The 22084-nt window shown below is 44.5% G+C and overlaps 1 protein-coding gene across 1 annotated transcript in view; it reads left to right on the top strand.

Moving 5' to 3' along the window:
* The first annotated feature begins 3129 nt into the window (after positions 1-3129).
* Positions 3130-22084, top strand: part of LOC147703517 (serine protease 27-like) — a 50761-nt gene continuing 31806 nt past the window's right edge. Inside the window, exons 1-2 of the mRNA XM_086929500.1 lie at positions 3130-3325; positions 3997-4023. Of these exons, the coding sequence (XP_086785626.1) occupies positions 3130-3325; positions 3997-4023 (223 nt within the window). The remainder of the gene's footprint in view (positions 3326-3996; positions 4024-22084) is intronic.

Raw genomic sequence — 22084 nt, 5'->3', positions numbered from 1 at the left:
TGATTACTAGAAAATAAAAAGTATGGTCAATAAAAGGGCCAGTAGCTTATTCCAACAACTGAGTATCACTGCAGCCAGCTGAAGTCGTTAGTTACTGTATGTGTTGTTAATTCTTTATGACACTTACTGATTGTCACTTGCATGTGTGCCTAAGCTGCTCTGTTACTCATCTCTGAGACACATAGTGGCACAGCATGGTGTTATCTTTCAGAAAATATGACTTTCTGCTCAAATAAACTTCATATTAAGAAGCCCACAGATTTGTGGCTAAACTAAGATGAGTTATTCCCTCCCACAGAAATGCAGCCATGGGAGTGAGGTCGTGAAAGAGATTAAGACAAAATAGAGGGATGGGCTGCAGCAATAGCTGTGGTTTACCCCAAGATTTTACTTTTCAATCCCAAATGCTCACATTTTTCTTCCTCCACCTTTAATTTGATACCTGATCTCAGAAAATGTAAGTAAAGGAAGAGTAATAACTTCTTAAAGGTCAGAAAAATAAAATCAGATGACCTTGCAGAAAATAAACTAACTAGTCTAAGGGTGAACGAGAGACCTCATAGGGTGCATACACAATTGAAAAATTATAAGAGAGAGACTGTTTGTAGACTCCTGATGAAGCTTTTCTAGTGATGTGAAGAGTTGAAACACCGACATGATGCACTATTTTGGTTACCATTCTATGCAGTGGCTCCAAGTTCTTTATCACAGATCATGCGAGGACTTTGTTTTGACTTAAAATGTTGTTTTGGAATACTGCAGTGTTCTGCGTTCATCTCACCGCTGGGGTAAAGGATTTAATTAATTTGTGTCATTGCCATCAGTGTCAAGCCATTAGCAACTATTTGATTCTATTTAGCCAATGTCTCATCACTGCCAAAGTGCACCCAGCGTTGACCTGTTAACTCTTAGTACAAGTCAGGTAGGCCACAGAGGCTGCTACATACAAGCTCAATCTGAGTTGAGTTTAGTACTGGCGGCTGCCTTTAAGTAATGACTGGGCAATCTAGAAAGATTATACTAATCAACCTTTATTTATCACCAGAAGTAATTTGGACTTTTGATAAATTACAGATGGCTTTGCAGGATATAAAATTGTTTATAGAATAATTAATTCAGTAAACAGTAAAGTTGGAACCTCAGCATTCACAAGGCTGCAATGAACGCAGAAGCAGCATGCAGCGTGGTCAATGGGTTCACTGGGAACTATGGCTATAGTCTTTCTCCAAATGTAGACGAAGTTCTGACAGCAAATATGACAATATTTTGGAACATGGTTCTGAAATTTGGGAAGTGGACAAAAATGTATCCGTCGCTGGAGCATATGAAAGAGAGTTACGGAAGTGTGTGGATATTCTCAAAAGGCTTTCCATGCATTAGGGCATACTTACAAGAAAACTGTTGCAGCGCGGCATAAGCCAAGATTGCTAACACTGTGCTGCAACAGTTTCCAAATGCAGGGATGCTCCCTATTTACAAGAATGCAGGGCACCCCTGTGTTTCCCCTAGCACTGGCGCTACATTTAGCTGCCTAGAACCGGCTAGAGACAGAGAAATGGCAAAGCCACTTCTCTTTGTGAACGAGACTTATTTATGCCTAGCATGAAATTATTTCTGGATGTAATTTGGAAACTATACGCAAGACTTCATAAAACCAAGTAACATAGTGGTGCCAAGAACAGAGTGCTACGGCGTGAGATGTATGTACTTACAAGATGAGGAAAGTGGCCAATCTCCTGAGATCATAACAGTATTCCATCATTGTATGGGGCAAGGCTGGGGTATGAACACACTCTACTTCATTTTAAATATTTCCTCTTCTGGGTGTTTGTTTTCAACACATATCTGAAACATTTTAGGAATTGCTATAATTCTATCTGTTGTTATATACTAATGTTTTAGTTTTTAATCTTGATTTTATGGTGAAAAACTTGGGTCAAAAGTTAATAAAACAATTGTGGGACATGTAGTACAATGTAGTACTCACTCACAGGACTTGTTTTAGCTCGGGACTTGAAGCACAGCCAGTGATGTCTAGATTTTGACACTAGTATTTCGTTACTGTTTAACTCATCAGATAAATACAAAAAGAACAGTTGATTGGAGGATTGCTTAACAATGTCGAATAATCAACCCCAGTCAGAGATTAGGGCCTGGACCCATAGTTTTATTGCTCATCCTGCTATTGCAGATTGGACCTAGCCATATGCGGTTCAGACTTGACCCTGCTCCCCATGCGAACAGTCCAGTCTGAACTGCTATGCCAGGTCCTCCCTGGACCAGAAACAAGCATCCGATGGACCAATTTTGGGGTATCACTTCTCTTCAGCCACAAATGCTTGACTCCGGAGGCATGGCGAACATGGGACCCACATCTTGGCATACGTGTTCCACTTAGGGCAACAAATGCAAAAAAAGCAGTTATTAAATGGAATGCTGAACAATGTCAAGCTCTCACCCCCCAGTCAGAGCTCTGAGCCTAATCCCATTGTTTATTTGCCAACCATGACGTTCCAGTTTGGACCCAACCATATGACCCTGCTCTCCATTGGAACAGTCCAGTCTGGTCTGCCAGGTCAGGTCCTCCCTGGACTGGAAACAATCATCCTAGGACCTAAGAGGGATAAGTATGCCCAGTGTGCCCAGACATGGGTCTCGTGCACACTGTGTCACTGGAACTGATCTGTACCCAGGTGATGACACTATAACTAGGGCAAAACTAGTCCTAGGTTGCTTGTGTTCCAGTTCAGGGAGGACATGGCTTGGCAGTTCAGGCTTGTCTGTTCCCATTGGAGCAGGGTCAAGATAGATTTGCTGGTTCCATACTGAGGTGGAATGGTGTGCAGAATAACAATGGATTGGGTGTGTTTCCCGAGTGGTTACCAGTGGCTGAGAATAATTCAAGCTTTCCATCCATCACTGCTTTGTACACTTATTAACTCATCAGATAGGCAGAAAGTTATTTTAGGGGGAGCATGAACTGCTGCTCAATGTTGTCAATGTTGTCAATACTCTAGTATTGTAAACAGTGTTTATATGGCACACCCACTAAGAACCATGGAATATATTTAAACACAACGGGCCCTTTTTACAAAGAGCCCCCACTCTTGTGGAGGAGACTCCGCAGTCATGGCCGGCATGACTGCTGAGCCTTCGCCAGAAGTGCAGAGGATCTTTGTGAATTGGGTCCACATTTGTGTGCCTGTGGCTGATGGGCACAGGCAAGGCTCCACCTTTCCCAGAGGTAGTGGACACGGTAAACAGCACATCTGTGCTGGGGCGCCAGTGGTGCCTCACCCACCAGCAATGGCAGCCATGAGCAGCGGTAACTGGGCTGTGCTCGCTCACTCTGGCAAGGGATGTTCTTCAAACAGTTGCTGTCTCAGGTCTCAATGGGAAAGGTATCCAGCTGTTAGAAAGCAGGGTCTGAATCTGGAGCCCCCTTGATCACCCCTGATTGCCCACTGTCCCAGAAAGCGGCTCTAGCCCTGGTAAGCAGCAGCTGTGACCTGTGCAGGTAAGAGCGGTGGAGCCAGGTGGGGGGGGGGTTGACAGCCGACGACAAGGAAAAAATAATTATTTATTCAATTTTCCCTCATAGTTGTCTGTCGAATTTCTTCCCCAACCCAACCCCACAGACCCCACCGCCCTTACCTGCATAGGCTGATCCTAGTGAGCAGCAATCTAAAAGCAGTTACAAATAACGTCACTTTTTTATATTGATATTATTAATATTGGCCGTTAACAAGAAGAACCGTTGGGTCTACAGTTATAGGCCTCTCATTGGTAATGGAAATTGTAATGTTTTTGCTCTTTTTATGATAAATACAAAATATCTCAAGAAACATTTGTCTCACTGATATGACAGTTTGTAATAATTCCTTAAACAAGAGGAAGTGATGCTCGCTAAAGCAATAACACTTGCTCTGCATATTCCAAATTTACTCCATCTCCTGATTTAACCTGCATTCATTTCCATTTCCTCTTTGTTTTTAGGGTTCCACAGCACCTGGGCCTTTTCAGGTAAGGAATATTCCATTACTTTAGCTATGCAACCAGACTCATGGGTAAACAGCACTTAAGCAGTGTGGATAGGCACTGTACTGAACATTTAGGGGTCTATAAGAATGTCGGGCGGATCGCCATCGCCCGCATGGTGGTGGCGATCTACCCGACATTCTCCTCCGCCCGCATGCCATTTCCCCCGCCATATTAGTATGGCGGGGGGACCCCGGCGGACGGAAAGACCGTCTGCCGGTTTTCCGCCGGTCACACAGGTGACCAGGCGGCAAAGGGGCCTGATATGGTGGGGGTGTCTGCTAGACACCATCATCCATCTTATGATGGCAGCGGGAAGCATGCTGATTTCGCAGTTGGGTGCCCGTTGCGGGCCCCCAGGATGTTGGGGGGTTGGGGTGTACATGGGTTGTAACTATGGTACCCCCCCTGCATTTGCCTGCACAACGTGGCAGGCACCGCGCGGTGCCTGCCACGTTGTGCAGGCAAATGCACAGTGTCAGCCACAGCATTGTGGTGGGCGGTACTGTGTGCACTGCCCACCACAATGTTGTGGATGGGGGATGCCACCGTGTCGGTGGCATCCTAATTGCCGGTGTGGGACCGCCGCACCACTGGCGGCCGATCCCAGCCCCGCCAGGGTGCGGGCGGATGTAAGTCCGCCCACCATCCTAATAGGCCCCATAGTAGTGATGACAGTACCAAATCACTGAGCCTCGCACAAAGACCCTTCATAGGTATAGCACGGTTTCACAATGCTTTATATTGTACTGACAGGTCTGGTAACGTTTAAAAACCATTACCGTGCAAGGCACATGAGTGCAGTACATCAGTTTGTTGCTGTCTTCTAGCCCACAAACCTGTTGCCCTTACACCTTCATCTTACTCCCACATTCTTCTTTGGGATGTTCCAATTATGCTGGAAGTTCTCTTCCCACCTCCTTTGTGTCTAAACACTGTAGAATTCCGTTCACGAAAAATCTGAAGTCTATCTGTACTCACATTGTGGCCAGACAAGAGAGGAGCGAACCACAATGTGTAGGGAGGGTTGGCTACTGCAGCTTTCTTCCAGTGGTGGCCGCCACAATCAAGAGGTGGAGGGAGCATGGAGAATGACGGGGCTGGTGGGTGGGAGTCATAATAATAAATGAATGTAAAGTAAAAACTTACCTTGCGCTGCCTCCCGCGTCGCGCTCGGTCTCGTCCTTTTTGGCCCCAGCAAGCGCTGGGGCCACGTCACAGACTTCCTGCAATCCCTGCGCTGCTCTCACATGATAGCAGTGTGGGGATTGGTCTGAGCAGGCAGGAAAGACGCCCTGCTCACACCAGAGAGTCTGTGGGGTTTCTCAAGGCCAACTGCTCAATGCAGCTGGGCTGGAGAAAACCTAAGTGTGCATATGTGTTTTGGTCGGCCTGAGACGGAAGGCCAAAACACATATGTGGACTTATGGACTTGAGTGCAGGTTGCACTCCTCCTCCGAAAGCCCCATACCTTCCATCAAAATCTGGCATGACATTGTTTTTTTTTTTATTTACTGGCTCTGAGCCAGGCAGTGGGGCGACGCTCCTCCACCATTGCGGAGGAGCCGCCACTGCTTTCTTCTCATTAAATGAACACTTTTTTCCCTCCCTTTTCAAGGAGGGTGGGGGTGGCAAAAACATGTGAAAACCTGTCTGTATACAGACAATCATAAGTACATCCTACACAGTTGCTAACCCCAACAATACAAAATATTTTATACTTTCCTTTTTTCCTCTGCTCACATGGTAACCCTGTGGCTCCTGGTGCACTCTGACACCTGGTCTTTGCAAGGGCTCCTGCATCGCAGGCGTTGTACTCATACAGAGTGGGATTAACAGCACCGCAAATTGACCTGTAATTGTGAGGCAACAAAAGCCAGATAATGATCACGCTGAGTTTGAGACTAAGGTGCCAACTTTTAAGCCAAATAAATTTCCTCATTCAGGGGCCTAGCAGGAGCACGCTCACAGATAGTGTTAACCTCTGCATTTCACGTCACATGAACTATGCCAGCATGTAGCCTAGCCAATGTAAAAGAGAGAGGAAAGAGGGTCAGCAATTTGGGATGGCAAACAATCAATATTACTCAATGCTGTTGGTAAAATACTTTTAAAAAGGGAAGGGCTCATTTTAGGTCAAGCCTACTGTCATATAGTTACTGCTTTTCTATATATTGTGTTAAGTTAGCATCAGTTTATTAAATGTTTAAACAACTTATTTTCCTTCGGCTTCAGTTTGCACACGACACATAATTGTTATTGTAGCTTTCAACCTAGACGAAAGATGTGATTTATTTGAGAATAATATGTTATTGCTCTGATATCAGTTGTGCTTGGTACACTTGGTACACTGTCTGCACACTGAGAGCTGAACCCTCTAAGAATAACCGAACACAAGGCTGCTGGGAGGCCTGATCCTCGCACCACATTAGACATAACACAAATAAAGTTGCTGCCAACATTGGGCTCTAAGCGGGTTTAAGATAGAGTTACAGAGAATGCAAAAACACACTTGATGGTGCTTCGCATGCAGAGAGCTGGTAGCTGATGATGTGATCTTCTCCTACTGACATTTAGAGGTATGGGCCCGCCCTGCTAAAACCCAAATGAGACCTTCTTAGATATAATATAATATGCTAAATAGGGTGCGCAAAATATAGGTGATACAGATTTCTATAGATTTTTGCATTATAATATGCTATCACCGTTCGCTTACTATGGATTAGTGACTATGCTGATAACTCTGATTTTTATAATATGCATTCTGGTATTATATAAGATACTGCGTTTGAGAACCTTGCATTGAAAAATAAATAGTTCAACTTGCACGTGTGTTCTTTTACTCCCCATTGTGGTTTGAAATGATTATAGAGCGAAAGAGTGTTCATGTGTTCCACGATACCTGAGGTAACCCAAGTTCATGTTCTGGTTTGTCTAAGTCATTGGGAGTTTGTTATGACCAATGAGACACTGTAGCTATTCGGTAAGGGGATTTTGGATACTAAGGTGGGTTTTGGGTCACCCTAATTCACTGAGGTTCTAGATCTCTGTGCACAGTTCTGTGGGAGAACAGAAACCCTGCTACATGGCGCCCATACGTTGTTGGCCTTATATCATGACACTCGAGTAGTATATCATTCAAACCTTAACCCCTTCATTCCCATTTCCGGAAAACGGCGGTGTTGGAAAAACCTACCTATTTTTGAAATAGGTCTTTTCAAGCTTGAATCTTTCTAAAAATGATTTCCTTGAATTACTACCCAGTTGTGCTACAAAGTAATCTTTGTTTTTTCACGTTCCTGTGCAATCATGGCACAAGCCGTGGACATCCCGCTGCATAGTCGCATTGCGGTGCGTGATCATTTGCGGGCTTATGATGTTCCTGTGGAAGGCTTGGCTGTGGTTATGGTGGTGAGTGCGGAACATGCTTACCCTTACGAGCTGTTTTATTTGTGGGTGGCATTTCCGGCAGTGGACGCAAATTCTGGTGTGTTCCACTCGTACACTGCATCGCCTGTACCTGCAGAATATGCTCCGTACAGAGCACAGGAAGTACCTATTGATGTTTGGCAGCATGGAGTTTGGTTTGGTGGCGCCCTACCCCACTCTTTAACCGCTCCGAGGTTAGGTCCTTTGTCTATTCCGGGCACAAATTGGCCCGCTTTGGCTGGATTTACTCCTCACCCTAATCACGCCACTTGTAACTTGGCTGACCTTAGGCGACTTCATGTCGTCGCCATTGCCGTGATTAGAGCCCTTGTGCATTACACAAGTCGTAATGTTCATGGGGCAGCCCCTAGAGGTGCAGCCCTTCCGGCAGGGCAGGCTGGTTTGAAAATCAGTCCTGTCATGGTGAATTCCGTTATGGGCAAGAAGCCCCAGGATAAGGATGATTTTCCTTTCTGGCTTACCGAGAAATTTGACCAGCTGGAGGCGGTGTTTCCTAATAAGTCTCCTGGTGAAAAACACAGGATTTTTACGCTTAGTTTGCCGAAAGATTTGGCCCCTGAGCTTGTTGACTGTGAGACCTGGCGTAAGACTTTTGCGGCGGTCTATTCGAGGTGCTTTGGCTCCCCGTCTGTGTCCAATCTGTCTACAGTCCTTAAACGTGTTCAAGATGATCACGGGCCGGAATCGGCTGTTGAGTTGGGTATGCGCCTATGTGGCTCCTTTGATGTGGTTTGCGGTCTGATCCTTGCGAATGTCAAGGGGGATGCAGTGAACTTTCGTGTGGCTAACGCTTTGGCACTGGTTCCCAATGCCGAGAAACCCCGACAGTTAGCGAGTGTAATTTTGGCGGCTTATAAAACAGTAGGTCGCAATAGTAAGGGTAATAAGCCTTTTTCTACTAAGGAGAAGAAGCAGCCCCAGGGACAAGCTTCGGAAACTGACGTTCAACCCAAGTCCAAGAAACAAAATTGGCCTAAAAAACAGAATCAGGGTAAGCAACAGCAACAACAACAAACACAGGTTTCACGCCCTGCGTCTCCGTTGCCTGCGCAGTCGGAACGAGTTTATGATTTGCGCGACCGCGCGATGATTAAATCACCTGAACGTTTTCAGGCTTCTGACCAACGCTCTCCTCGTTCCTTTCAGGACTCATCGGCTCCGTCAACCGGTGGTGGAGGGGGCAGCAGAGGCCGGGGTGGCCAGCAAGGACGTGGTCAGCCCCACCCGCGCAACGGTGCAGACAAGCAGGAGGGCTCTACGCCTCAGAGACCGCAGTTTGCCAAGAAGAAAGTCGCAGCCTTAACGGCGCATCGATATGCCCCAGATTGTGAGAATGCGGCTTCGGAATCTGACTTGGGCTCTGACCTTGCTGGACAGCGCGGCGGAGGTACCATAGTGAGAGAGGCCCTCCGTCCACTACTGAAGGTGACAGCGACTGACACTTATGTTGTGATTGAAACAGCTGATACAAGAGTTGCTCCCCCTGATAGACTTTTTGAAATTGTCCTATTAATTGAAGGTGACATAAAGCGTACCATAAAAGGGGTATTTTGGGAAATTCTTTCGTCTACGTATGACATTTTGCTTTCGGAGGCTGACTGGCCCCCACCTTTTGTGCTCGCAGCTCCACGTGGGAAGGAGGTAATCCTCCCCAGTTTCGCAAACACTGTTTCGAGAGTGGATGCGCTGCACTTTGCAGAAGAGTGGGCTCTGGCGCTTGCACCGGCTGTGTACCGCAATCAGTGTGGCTGGGATAAATTGTCCCCGAGCCACGAGATTCCTTTACGGTCTCAGCCGCAGCCTCAACCTCAATATCCCATACGACGTGAAGCTAAAGCTTCGGTCGCAGCGATCCTTGAACAATTGGAATATCAAGGTGTAATTGAAACATGTGTGTCACCGATGAATAACCCCCTTTTTACTGTAAACAAGCCGGACGACTCTTACAGTTTGGTTTTGGATTACCGGCATTTAAACTCGCATTGCCGTAACTGTGCAGTACAGAATACTCACGGCTCTGCCCTTGTAAATAGTCTTGTGCGTAAGCGGTTCAAAACCACGGTTGATATTTCCAATGGTTTTTATGCCCATTCATTGGACAGTCTAAGTTCCCAATGGACTTCTTTCACATGCGGCGGTGTCCAAAAAATGTTTCGGCGTCTCCCAATGGGCTATAAGAATAGTCCTGGAGTATTTTCCGCCCGCATAGTCTCTCTGTTGGAGAGGGTCGACCCAGATGCTTGTTCTTATGTGGATGATATCTATCTCACAGATGACGAACTTTGGGAGCATCTGTGTCGAGTGAACAGTATTATTTGTAACTTTGCAGACATGGGTTACAAATATAACTTTGCGAAGTCGCACATTGCAGAGTACACAGTGTTGTTTCTAGGCTATGAACTAACCAATGAAGGAAAAGGCTTGGCTCCTCATTTCCTGGAGAAATGCGCACAGTTGCGCTCTCCGACAACACTGAAAAAATTACAGTCATTATTGGGCTTTTTGAATTTCGGTAGAACATACATTCCGGAATATGCCCAGCGTATCAAGCCTTTGTATGCTTTGATACAACCATCTTTTTCCAAATCATGCTGGCTGCCTGAGCATTCAGCTATTCTGCAGTCTTTGCAAGCTGATTTGCTCGCTTCTGAATACTTACAGACTCGTGATAACCAGACCAACCTGGTGATAAGAATTGTCCCGGGGACGGTAGGTTTCATGTACCTAACTTTTAATGAAGGAGATACAGTACCTATGGCTTACAAGTCACACTTGTACACTTCGGCTAAAATGCGCTTTTCCACTGTGGAGAAAGTTTTGGCGGCTGTGCAGATGGCAATTCTCAAGGAACGTGCCCTGTCACAGGGAAAACGCATGTTGGTTGTAACCCTCTTTCTCTCTTGCCTTTGTGCTACTTATTCTTTTTTAATTACAGATCACAGTGCATGCACAGTGCATGTGCTACAAAATGACACGACTGGCACATTAATGTTCTTTTTAGGTCGAGTCTAGGCAGCGCGTTTTCACTATTGGCAAGACCTGTAGTATTCAGTGAATGAGGTAGCTCCCGCCTGCTGCTTACCATTTGATCAACACAGTGTCGGTCTTCTTTGCTGTCGCGTAATTGGTTTAGGCTGCAAACATCCTTCAGTTTTTTTTCCAGTGCAGCACCAACCAAGTACAGTTTTGTTATGCTTCGACAGCGTAACTGTTATTTGGGGAACTCTTTTTTTTGTTAATTGCATTGCTTCATGCTTGTGTCAGTGCTCGATGCACGTCTGTGTCGGCCCCCCACCATCGTCTCCCACACCGCCACCCACCCCCTCTGTCATCCCCACCACCGCCACCTGCCCCTCACTCCTTCTTTGTTCTTTTTTGGGGTTTTTTCAATAGTAATTTTTCGTTTACTAGCTTTCCCAGAACGCATGGCTTGCTGCCCCTCATCCCCATCTCGGTCCTCGATACCGTGCTTAATGTTGCAGCATGGCGCCTGCTTTACTTTTAAAACACAGGCTTGCACATTCAACAATGGCACCCATGGTTTGCAGTAATTTATGTGGCAAGAAAAGGCAAATTATGCTGCATAATATTGCGCATTTAATGATACTATTACTTTATTATTTTGCGATTTCAAAACTTGTTAACATTCTCTTGCATCCCGTCACCCCCAGACGCATTGCTTAATGTTTGAGCACGGCGCCCGCTTTTACTTTGACAATGACAGCATGTCACACTTTAACATTAGCATCTGCGCACCTTGTTCATTAAGCTCTTGCAAGTTCAGCAGAGGAAGCTGGCTCTGGCTCCCAGAGCATCAGTTTGAGGGATGACTCTCTGGGGAGATGCAAAATACAGGCAGCGAGGAGGCAGTGCCACGCAGAGGCCTACTGCAGGCTAGAGGTCAGGGCGCGTGAGCAGACAGGGCTCATTAAAGCCTGCTACCCAACACTCCATGGAGGGACCTCTGTTCGGACTAAACACAAGCAGCAGCGAAAGGGAGTAAGTCACGTTCGTGTGTGGTCAGTGTTAAGTGTGTGCTTTGAACGGATATAAAGTGCTATATCAATGCAACTGAAACGTTACAAAGTTTTTTTGCGCAGCCACAGGTGCTCACCAGCATACGAGGGGTAGGCGAAGTGCATCCAAGACAATGTTCATGCATACTCAGTGGATCCAGAGTGGAAATAAGCCAAAGAAGGCTGCTAACAGCCCGACAACTGCAAACAAATTAGCATCTGAATCAACCTCAACCACAGTATCAAAGATGCAACCACTTTTCTGTATTAAATGTTAAGGTGCCAGTTTTGATTATCTTCCTCAACTTGATTTGCTACACTAGCATTATCCTCCTATCCCACGCTATGCATTTATGTGTTCTATCGCCGTAATCACATTTTCTGCATTATACGCGATGTATTATTATCATTCTCGCTATGCCTTCGATTGCTTCTCTCAACCTTCTTTTCCTCCATACCCTGCTTGTCGTATTTTCTTACATCTTCACTCCAAAGCACTGCCCTACTTCCTAATGCTGGATTCTCGCAATGCTTCACATGACTCCACATTAGAAGCATTCTCATCGGCTGCTCCTTTCAGCCCAGAACAGCATAATCCTTAGTGGCCCTTTTAAGCGTTTCTCCTTCCAATGACTCCTTCTCCTCTCACCCACCTGTCTTCCTGCATAGTATGAATTTTGTCACCTCCTACTAAATGCCTCTTCACTTTATAGTATCTGTAGTATCTTGTTGGTCATTGGCTCCTCTCCTCTTCTCGGCTTCCCTTTTCAAGTTGCCTCTCTATAAGCAGGAGCACAAAAACATCAATGGGCAAGGTCTGAATCCGCGGTCACACTGCACACACGGTGCACTGACGGAATATCAATGTAAAAAATACAGATAAAAAAATGTAGAATGCAAAAATATCAACTCCCTATACTTAAACAGGTAAGTTAAAAAATATTGAGAAAAAGAATATTGATGTAAAAAATATAGTTGTACAAAATATCAATTTTTATAACTATATATATATATATATATATATATTTCCATAATGCGATACGCTTCCGGGACTCCGAAAAGATAACAGGCGACACACCAGAGGATAGCAAAATTATGCTTTATTGTGCCCACAACAACGCATTTCGGCGATGCCTTTTTCAAGTTTGGTGACTAGTGCCCAACTCTCCGTAAAAATAGAGGTTGAGGTGCGTAGAAACAGAAAACATACTTGTCATTCCACATCATAAGTTACACTTAATGAAGTTCAATAAAGTTTTAAATAAACATTGTAATGTTACCATTTCATCAAAGTCAAAATAATCTATATCCATGAATATGGGGAATTATATAGTGACTTAGAAAACAGATAATGCACATACAGAACTTTTACCCGTCTTGCGATAACCTTTAGCGTTAAACGTCATTTATACGGCCATTGTGCATGGCGCCTATTAGCGCAGCAGCTTTCTACTTGCCACAAATCTACCGCTAATATATAGTGTGGTAAAATACCTCCTAACTGATATAAGGAAGCATTGGTGAAATCCACACACAATTGTGCTACATGGTGAGACTCTGATTGCACGGTCCTGTTTCTAAGGTGATAACTATGCAAGATCATTCAAATGAAGTTGCATTGCTTCAAAATACATAGAAAGACATGGGTAATGTACCCTAATGAAACACACGATTTCACTCGCAGTTCAAATGATAGGATATGTCAATTCATTTAAATACACATAGATGCAATTCAACTCATGGCAATGCATAATCATATAGAATCACCAAATGCAATTACAATTATTATTATCATTGTATATACATAATAAAATAATAAATATTAAATTAATTTAAAAAATAAAGTAGATTTAATATTCATTTTAACAAATATAACAAACTTAGTTAAAAAAGTACACATACATAATAATTAATGTATATTTACTTTAAAACAATTAACAAACTATTAATTTAAATATATATATATATATATATATATATATATATATATATATATATATATATATATATATATATATATATATATATATATATATATATATATATATGTATATATATATATATATATTACCTACTGGCGGTCGCCAGTAGGTATATATAGTTAGGATTTTTTCTCTATTGGTTTTTTGAAAATTCTATGTCTAATAACTTTGGCGTTTGTGGACGGAATTGGCTGAAATTTTCAGGAAAATGGAACATTTTGTTTCTGAGCAGCACCTGACAATTGGGGGGGGTTCATCAAGGGGGGGCTGAGAAAAAAGGGGGGTCCCAAAACACGTTTTTCCCATGTTAATTTCCATAGGGCGGTTGGCCTCACTTTTAGCTCGAACGGCTGAATGGATTTGCACGAAACTTGGCAAAATTGTAGGGACTGTTAGCCCGATGTGCCTTTGCTAGGTCTCAATATATGTGCTCCAGTGGATTTTGAGTAATTTAGGTTCAAAAAAAGATATATATCTGGGCGGAGCCTAACCACACATCTGATCTGATTGGCTGTCAGCACTTCATCCAAGAAGTGTTGGCAGCCATCTTGGGACCAATATACATGATAGCACCTCATTAAAAAGCATTGTAGTTAATAGAGGGTTTTAGGACTTTAGTTACATTATAAATCATTTGTTGATGGTACCATACTCGTTTTAGGAATTGTGGTGGGTTCTAAGGTGATTTTACCATGTGAAAAAACCTTCTGCTGTGATATCATGAATATTCTTTGAAATAAAACTAATATCTCATGATTTCCCCACAGTGGTTTGGAAGGGGATCTATAAGCTAAACTGAAAGCATATTTTCTGTAAATTCACATTATCTTTCTCAGTCATGTGAAAATGAAGTCTGACATTCTCAGTAAAACATGTACATCCAACAAGGACAGAGACTGTCAGTTGATTCCTTTGTGTTCTACTGCAGCCTCCTAGAGTGTTCTAAAGAACAACTAGAGCGCTAACAGTCCTACTTATTACAAAGGTATGACACACCTGAAGCCATCTTGATTGGAATAAAGTGGTAACTCTTAAAACATTTAATTTAAAAAGAAACAACATGAGGGGGTATATTTTGCCATAGAAAGTATGATTAGTGCTGCAGAATGAAAAATTAGGGCACATTTTGAGTGACTTCTCAAATCCTTTTCTATTTCATTAAAACATTCTGACATGCAGTCTCCCAAAATGGCCACCAGAAACAAAAGAGCCCAAATGTAGCCCAAATATCACCCAGATGTAGCCCAAGTATAGCCCAATGACAGAATGTCCCAGAGTGTTCTAAAGAACAACTAGAGCGCTAACAGTCCTACTTATTGTTTAATACCAATCAGTGACCGCTTCACGCGGGACTCCGTCTTTGTAACAGCGCAACAATGTTTACTCCTAAAATGATTTAAATAACGTGGGGATTAAACATTTGTGCCAGTATTAATTTATTGAGCACACGGCAGTAGTTGACGTACAATTTTGCACACGAAACCTTGTAATGACAATATTGCAGACAATCATATGATTTTAATTACGTATGTTCCTTTAACCCAATGTATAAATGTAAGAGGCATAACGTTTATGGTTTAAATATTATACGGAGAATTATGTGCAAAATAACATGTTACAAGATGGCCGCCATCAGGTATCGTGATGGTTTTCTACTGCACTGGGGTGTTGTGTTTAAATAATGGTAACCAATGCCACGAGACGAGCGTGACCAAGCCGTGATGGCGAAACGCGTCGTGGAACTTTCGTCATCTGCCAAATAAAACTCTTGGATTTTGCAGCTTTGGGTGTCCTGTTTTCATCATAATCTTTAATGATTTGTGGAGCGAATTTACACAGCCAGCTGGTGGCTGCAACAGGACCGCCCGTGTCAGCGTTACTCCATACCAGCGGTGGTGGGAACAATATATATATATATATATATATATATATATATATATATATATATATATATATATATATATATATATATATACATATATATATATTCACTGAAAAAACCATAAGTTATAGACTATATATAGTTAGGAATTAGCCTTTAAAAAACCTTGGAAATGCACTGAAAAAACCATAGGTTTTAGGCCTTATATAGTTAGGAATTAACATATAAAAAAACATTGAAATTCCTCCTATATAGTTAGCTGGACATTTCATTGATATAAAACCAATGAAATTCCACATATAGTTAGTTGCACTAACTATATATTTCGCGCATCCGCAATCCAATGCTGATGATGTCACATATTACATCATTCATGACATGGTCAGTGACTAAAGAACAGCTATGGTGTATTATTCAGTAATATAACGCTTTGTCAACTCCATTAGAAAAGTAAGGATTTATCCTGTTATTTTATTTGTCATAATTTATTTAAATTATGCATCTTACTAGAATGCCAACACTTGCGAAGTTTTTATGCAATGTGAGCATTGGCGTATTTTGCACATTAAGCAGTATGTTTTCTACCTCTATTGTCACATGACCAGTGTAGGAGGCGGGTTATACGAGGATCACCAGCATTATAAAATGTAAAAGTTACATCGGTTCTATTGCATGTGAACAAGGGCTGTTCCAGCCCGAAACGCGTCAAGCCCTTCAACCCAGCTGAGATATGCAATAAAGAAATACCTGTAATTATCCTGGTGGTCCGTCTCCTGTTTGCTTCGCCGTTCCGAGTTTGGGATCGGAGGTAGTGTTATATATATGGTTTTAGCGTTTTTTTATTTACACACCAGTGCAAATGTAACGTGCATATATATATGCGGAGTGGGGACCCAAGGAGGCCTTTTATGAACCATATTCAGGACTATGGCGGTGGTTCTAATCTCCTGAATGTCCGGATGCCTCACCAAATTTACACCCATTTCCAGCTTAGCCCAGCACCATCCAGGGGCATTCTGGAACTTGTGGTCTGCCGCTACACGGTGGGCCAGTTACACAAGGACACACCTACTCACATGAGATTACGGTGCTAGGGTGGAACCAATCAGTGATGAGGAGGACTAACGAAAAGGAGAAGGAACTCGCCTCCTGACAAACACTCACCTGGCACTGAAGAAGGCAGTTTTCGCCGAAATGCATTTGCCGAAGTGTATTCAAATAAAGCTACCTCCGACCTGATTCCCCGCTGTGGCTTCTCTCTTTTCACGGAAGGAGGTGTCTCTGCATTTGCTACAACGCGGTTGCCTGTGCCGCATTTCAGAAGCTCCCGCATTTTCAAGAGGCTCCTACTTCACTGGCGTGGGCGGCTGCGGCTGCGTCTGCTCCTTTGTTTTGTTCCGAGGTATCGGATGGTTAGGAGCTCACCTGCTATCCAGGATGAAAGAAACGCGTTGCAGAGGAAACTTTTCCTCGCTCTGGGCCTGGTGCATGTTATACTGACCCTCGTGCAATTGACTCCTGGTGGCACGGTTTATGCGGTGTGGGGACCCAAAGAGGCCTTTTATGAACCATATTCAGGACTATGGCGGTGGTTCTAATCTCCTGAATGTCCGGATGCCTCACCAGATTTACACCCATTTCCAGCTTAGCCCAGCACCATCCAGGGGCATTCTGGAACTTGTGGTCTGCCGCTACACGGTGGGCCAGTTACACAAGGACACATCCACTCACATGAGATTACGGTGCTAGGGTGGAACCAATCAGTGATGAGGAGGACTAATGAAAAGGAGAAGGAACTCGCCTCCTGACAAACACTCACCTGGCACTGAAGAAGGCAGTTTTCGCCGAAATGCATTTGCCGAAGTGTATTCAAATAAAGCTACCTCCGACCTGATTCCCCGCTGTGGCTTCTCTCTTTTCACGGAAGGAGGTGTCTCTGTATATATATATATATATATATATATATATATATATATATATATATATATATATATATATATATATATATATATATATATATACCTACTGGCGGTCGCCAGTAGTTAGTTATAGTTAGGATCTTCACAACATTCTATTTCCAATAACTTTGGCGCCGGTTGATGGATCTTGGCGAAATTTTCAAAACTCGTGCAGAGCTCCTATCCGCTCCTATCCTGAAAGTATCGGGGTGATTCGGCAAGCGGGGGCTAAGAAAAAAGGGGGTCTCAAAACATGTTTTCCCCATGCAATTTCCCATAGGAAACTTTAGACACGGCTACAGCCCGAACTGCTGAACGAAATTACACCAAATTTGGCAAAGAGGTAGTTCTTGGTTTAGAAAGAACCCGTTTTGTTAAATGGTGTAAATCGGTTCTGTAGTTGCTGAGAAAATCAAAAGTAAAAACGCATATATATCTATGGCCGCGCAGGATCCGCGCACCCTCCCGATCACAAGCTTTATGCTAATTGGCTGTCAACACTCCAAACCCGGAGGTGTTGGCAGACATCTTGTGCCTCAGTAGAACTGAGGCACAAGAAATCAGTCAAACAAGTGCACAAAACACAAAAAGGGGGAAAGGTAGAAACACCCTGACCCCCTAGTAGGCCTGCTTTAGGGGTCCCACAAGGTCTCCTGTGTCCGATTTTTTTTTTAAATCGGCGAAATCTGCGCAAGGTGCGCTGTTCCTGCCAAGAAAAAAAAAATGCGGGCTCCGGCGCTCCTTTATTAATTAGCCCCCGGGTGGGCCAAATCCCGGGGGCAAAATATGTATTGTAATAGGGGCCCAAAGGGGCCCCGGGGACTGCCACCCCGGGGCTTTTAAAACATATTGGTGGGGGTCCTCACAGCCCCACTGTCCTGGGGACCTTTCATCCCCCGGGGTTTATTAATTATGTGTGGGGGACTCAAAGGCCCCCCTAAGCCCCGGGGACCGCCACCCCCATGGCTTATCTAAAATATTTGCAGGGGCTCACAGCCCCCACGCAGCCCCGGGGACCGCTACCCCTGGGGCTTGTTTTAAAAAAAATGTTTAAAATGTGTGGAGTGCTTGAGTCCCCCCACATGCCGCGGGGACCGCTACTTCCCTGGGGCTCTAAATATTTAAAGTAGGGAGTCTGTGATGGACCACCACCCCCGGGGCTTTGTTATGTTATGTTATGTTATGTTATTATGGGTCTTCTATAGCGCACGGCTACTCCAAAGGAGTGTCCCGGCGCTTTGTGCTCCAGACCCAGGGAAGGAGACAGGTAAAACATAACAAAAACAAAGAGAGGCAGAACCAAAGGATAAAACTAAAAAAACTCTAGCCAGTAAAAAGCCAGGTCTTTAAACCCTTCCTAAAAGCGAGTAAGTTGGATGTGGACCGCAAAGACAGAGGTAAAGAGTTCCACAACTGAGGGGTCAGCAGCCTGAAAGACCGTCCTCCAATACGGGCTTTCTTTATACGGGGGACTACTGCGAGTGCCAGTGACTCCGATCTTAAAGATCGTGCCGGCAGGTAAAAAGCCAGCCTCTTTTGTAGGTATTGGGCACCCGTGGCATGTAAGGCTTTGTGAGCTAATGTCATAGCTTTAAATATTATCCTCTTCCGGATGGGGAGCCAGTGTAAGATTTTCAGCAAATTCGAGGCACTGGCTCGACGATGCAGGCCAAAGATGGCTCGTGCAGGTGCATTCTGAGCCACCTGCATACGCTGTAAGAGGTACTCCGGAAGACCCAGATACAGGATATTAGCGTAATCCAGTCTGGATCCAATGAGGGCCTGAACGGTTATTCTCCGATGTTCCTCAGAGAGCAACTGAAAGAACTTTCAGAGCATCCTGAGGATACCGAAGCATGTTCCTGTGCGGGTCAGCACCTGGGATTTGAGCGTAAGCCCGTTGTCAATTTTAATTCCCAGGTTCTTAGCCGACTCAGAGGAATGGGCTGGAGGGAACATGTCGGCAGGCCACCAACTATGCCAGTCCGGTTCCGATGTAGATGTTGGGAGGGGGGCCGCACGGCCCTCCTCCTGGAGCCTGTGATGGCCCTTGATATCCCCACCCCCAGGGCCGGCTCCTGCAGTGTCCTGGCGTGCCCAGCCCCGGGACACTGCAGTTTGCTATGGCAGGGCGGGTGACATAGCAAACTCAGCTTTGGTATTTGGAAGAGAGAGCAGGAAACCTGCTCTCTCTTCCAAATACCAAAGCAGACTTCTTTTCCACCTGGGGAGCTGCATCCTATCAGCTCCCCATGTGCAAAAGCAATGCCGGCTCCTGCAGTAGGCGGGGAGCCGGCTGGGACCGTGGGGGCATTGGGGCTCCCACCACGGTGCCCAACAAGGTGGCCAAGCCCCGGGGGATGGGGTCCCGGGGCCAGAAGTGGCCAGGGAGGTGGGCCACAGCCCCCCCACCCCAATCATAATTATTGGAGAAAAAAGCAAAGGAGGGCCCCGGGAGGATGGGATCCCCGGGGCCATAAATGTCCTTAGGAGGGGCGCCATGCAGCCCCACTCCAAAAGAATATTTTTTTTAAATGCCCATGCCCTGGAGATAGGGTACTCAGGGCCAAGAATTTGGCACTGGAGGGGGGGCCCACGCGGCCCTCTTCCCGGTAATTTTATTTACATTGGAAGTCAGGACCTGGGGGATGGGGTCCCCAAGGCCCCAAAAAAGTAGAAAGAAGGGGGGCTATACAGCCCCATTAAAAAAAAACACAAAAAAAACATACGCGATTGTGCCTTGGCCACGCCCCCTCATGGAACCACTCTGCAAACTCGCCCTGTGGTGCGTTTTAAATTGGAGAATTAAATCCCCTTCAATACTGAGGGTCCCTGGGGGCCAACTAGCCCACCAGGAACCTTCAGTATGCACCACGGAGCTGCGTTGCAGTGAGGTGTTCTAAGGCCATGCCCCTTTTTACACCTCTCTGCAATGCAGCTGTGTAGCGCTTAATGGAGGTACCTGGTGGGTTACCTGGTGAGTCTGCCTCCCTCCATTCTGATCTGAAGCCGCCAAGATCACTTGCGGCGTACCCTAAGGATCACCCCTCAGCCCGAACCTCTTCAACATCTACATGACAACGCTCACCAACATCATTCGATCACACAACCTAAACATAGTCTCATATGCCGACGACACCCAGCTGATCCTCTCCCTCATCAAAGACCCGGCCACCGCCAAAACTAACTTCCACGAATGGATGAAGGCAGTCGCCGAATGGATGAAGAGCAGCCACCTCAAACTGAACTCGGACAAGGCAGAGGTCCTCATCCTCGGCTCCACCCTTTCCGCCTGGGACGACTCCTGCTGGCCAGCTGTGCTGGGAACTGGGCCGACACCCACAGGCCACGCACGCGACCTGGGGTTCATCCTGGACTCTTCTCTGTCAATGACCCAACAAGTCAAAGTCTCCTCCTCCTGCTTCAACACCCTCGCATGCTTCGCAAGATCTACAGATGGATCCCCACCGCACCCAGAATGACGGTCACCCAGGCCCTCGTCACCAGCAGGTTGAACTATGGCAACGCCTTCTACGCAGGAACCACGGCCAAACTCCAGAAGAGACTACAACGCATACAAAACGCTTCCGCACACCTCATCCTCGACATCCCCCGCCACAGCCACATCACTGCCCACCTGAAGGACCTGCACTGGCTTCCCGTCAACAATAGGATCACCTTCAAGCTCCTCACCCACGCTCACAAAGCACTCCACAATGCCGGACCAGCATACCTCAACAAGCGACTCACCTTCTACATCCCAAACTGCCAGCTCCGCTCTACCGACCTCGCCCTCGCCACCATTCCACGAATCCACCGAACAACCACCGGTGGCAGATCCTTCTCCCACCTCGCCTCCAAGACATGAAACACCCTCTCCATTCACCTGCAACAGACCCATGACCTGCTGACCTTCAAGAGACTCCTCAAGACCTGGCTGTTTGATCAGTAGCTGCCCCCCCCCACCCCCCAGCGCCTTGAGCCCGTCAAAGGTGTGTAGAGTGCTTTACAAATGTTTGATTGATTGATTGATTGATTGATTGATTGAATACAATAATTACACATTTCCATAATTAATTTTCAATAAATTAATTAATTAAAATTAACAACAAATTATGAAATAATCAAAAATAAATTACTTGCCACCATTTACCCCCCATAAATCCCACAACCCACACTTAATTTTTGTACATAATTTCCATAATTATTTACCAAATAATTAAGTAATATTAGTTAACAACCAATTAATAATTAATTACAAATAAATTAGTTTCCACAATTAACACTATAATATCTAAATTAAATAAATATGAATAAATACAAAATATTCATTCATTTATTATAATTAAATTACTTCACACCCTATTTCTCTATAAACCCACAACCCACTACGAAATTCAAAAATGTTATATTTAATTAAAATAAAATTGATAACTAATAAAAAAATTAACACATATAGTAAAAAACATAAAAAATAATTATACAAAAAACATACATCACATACATTTAAAATATAAACTAAAATAGATAACACTAATTAAAAAATCGATATTTTAAACTATATTTTTGCTAACTATATTAATGACTTCGATATTTTTTAAAACAATATTTCTTACCTTAAATTCGATATTCTAGACCATGATATTCTTGCTGTTGATATTTCTGTGTCGCGATATTTCCAACTCAATATTTGTGTAAGTTGACAATTCCAACTTGATATTCTGTCTGAATACCTGCACACATAATAGATTTTTAGGC

This window comes from Lissotriton vulgaris, chromosome 7 (assembly GCF_964263255.1).
Source record: "Lissotriton vulgaris chromosome 7, aLisVul1.2, whole genome shotgun sequence".
Classification (NCBI taxonomy): domain Eukaryota; kingdom Metazoa; phylum Chordata; class Amphibia; order Caudata; family Salamandridae; genus Lissotriton; species Lissotriton vulgaris.
This window is presented reverse-complemented; position numbering and strand designations above follow the sequence as displayed.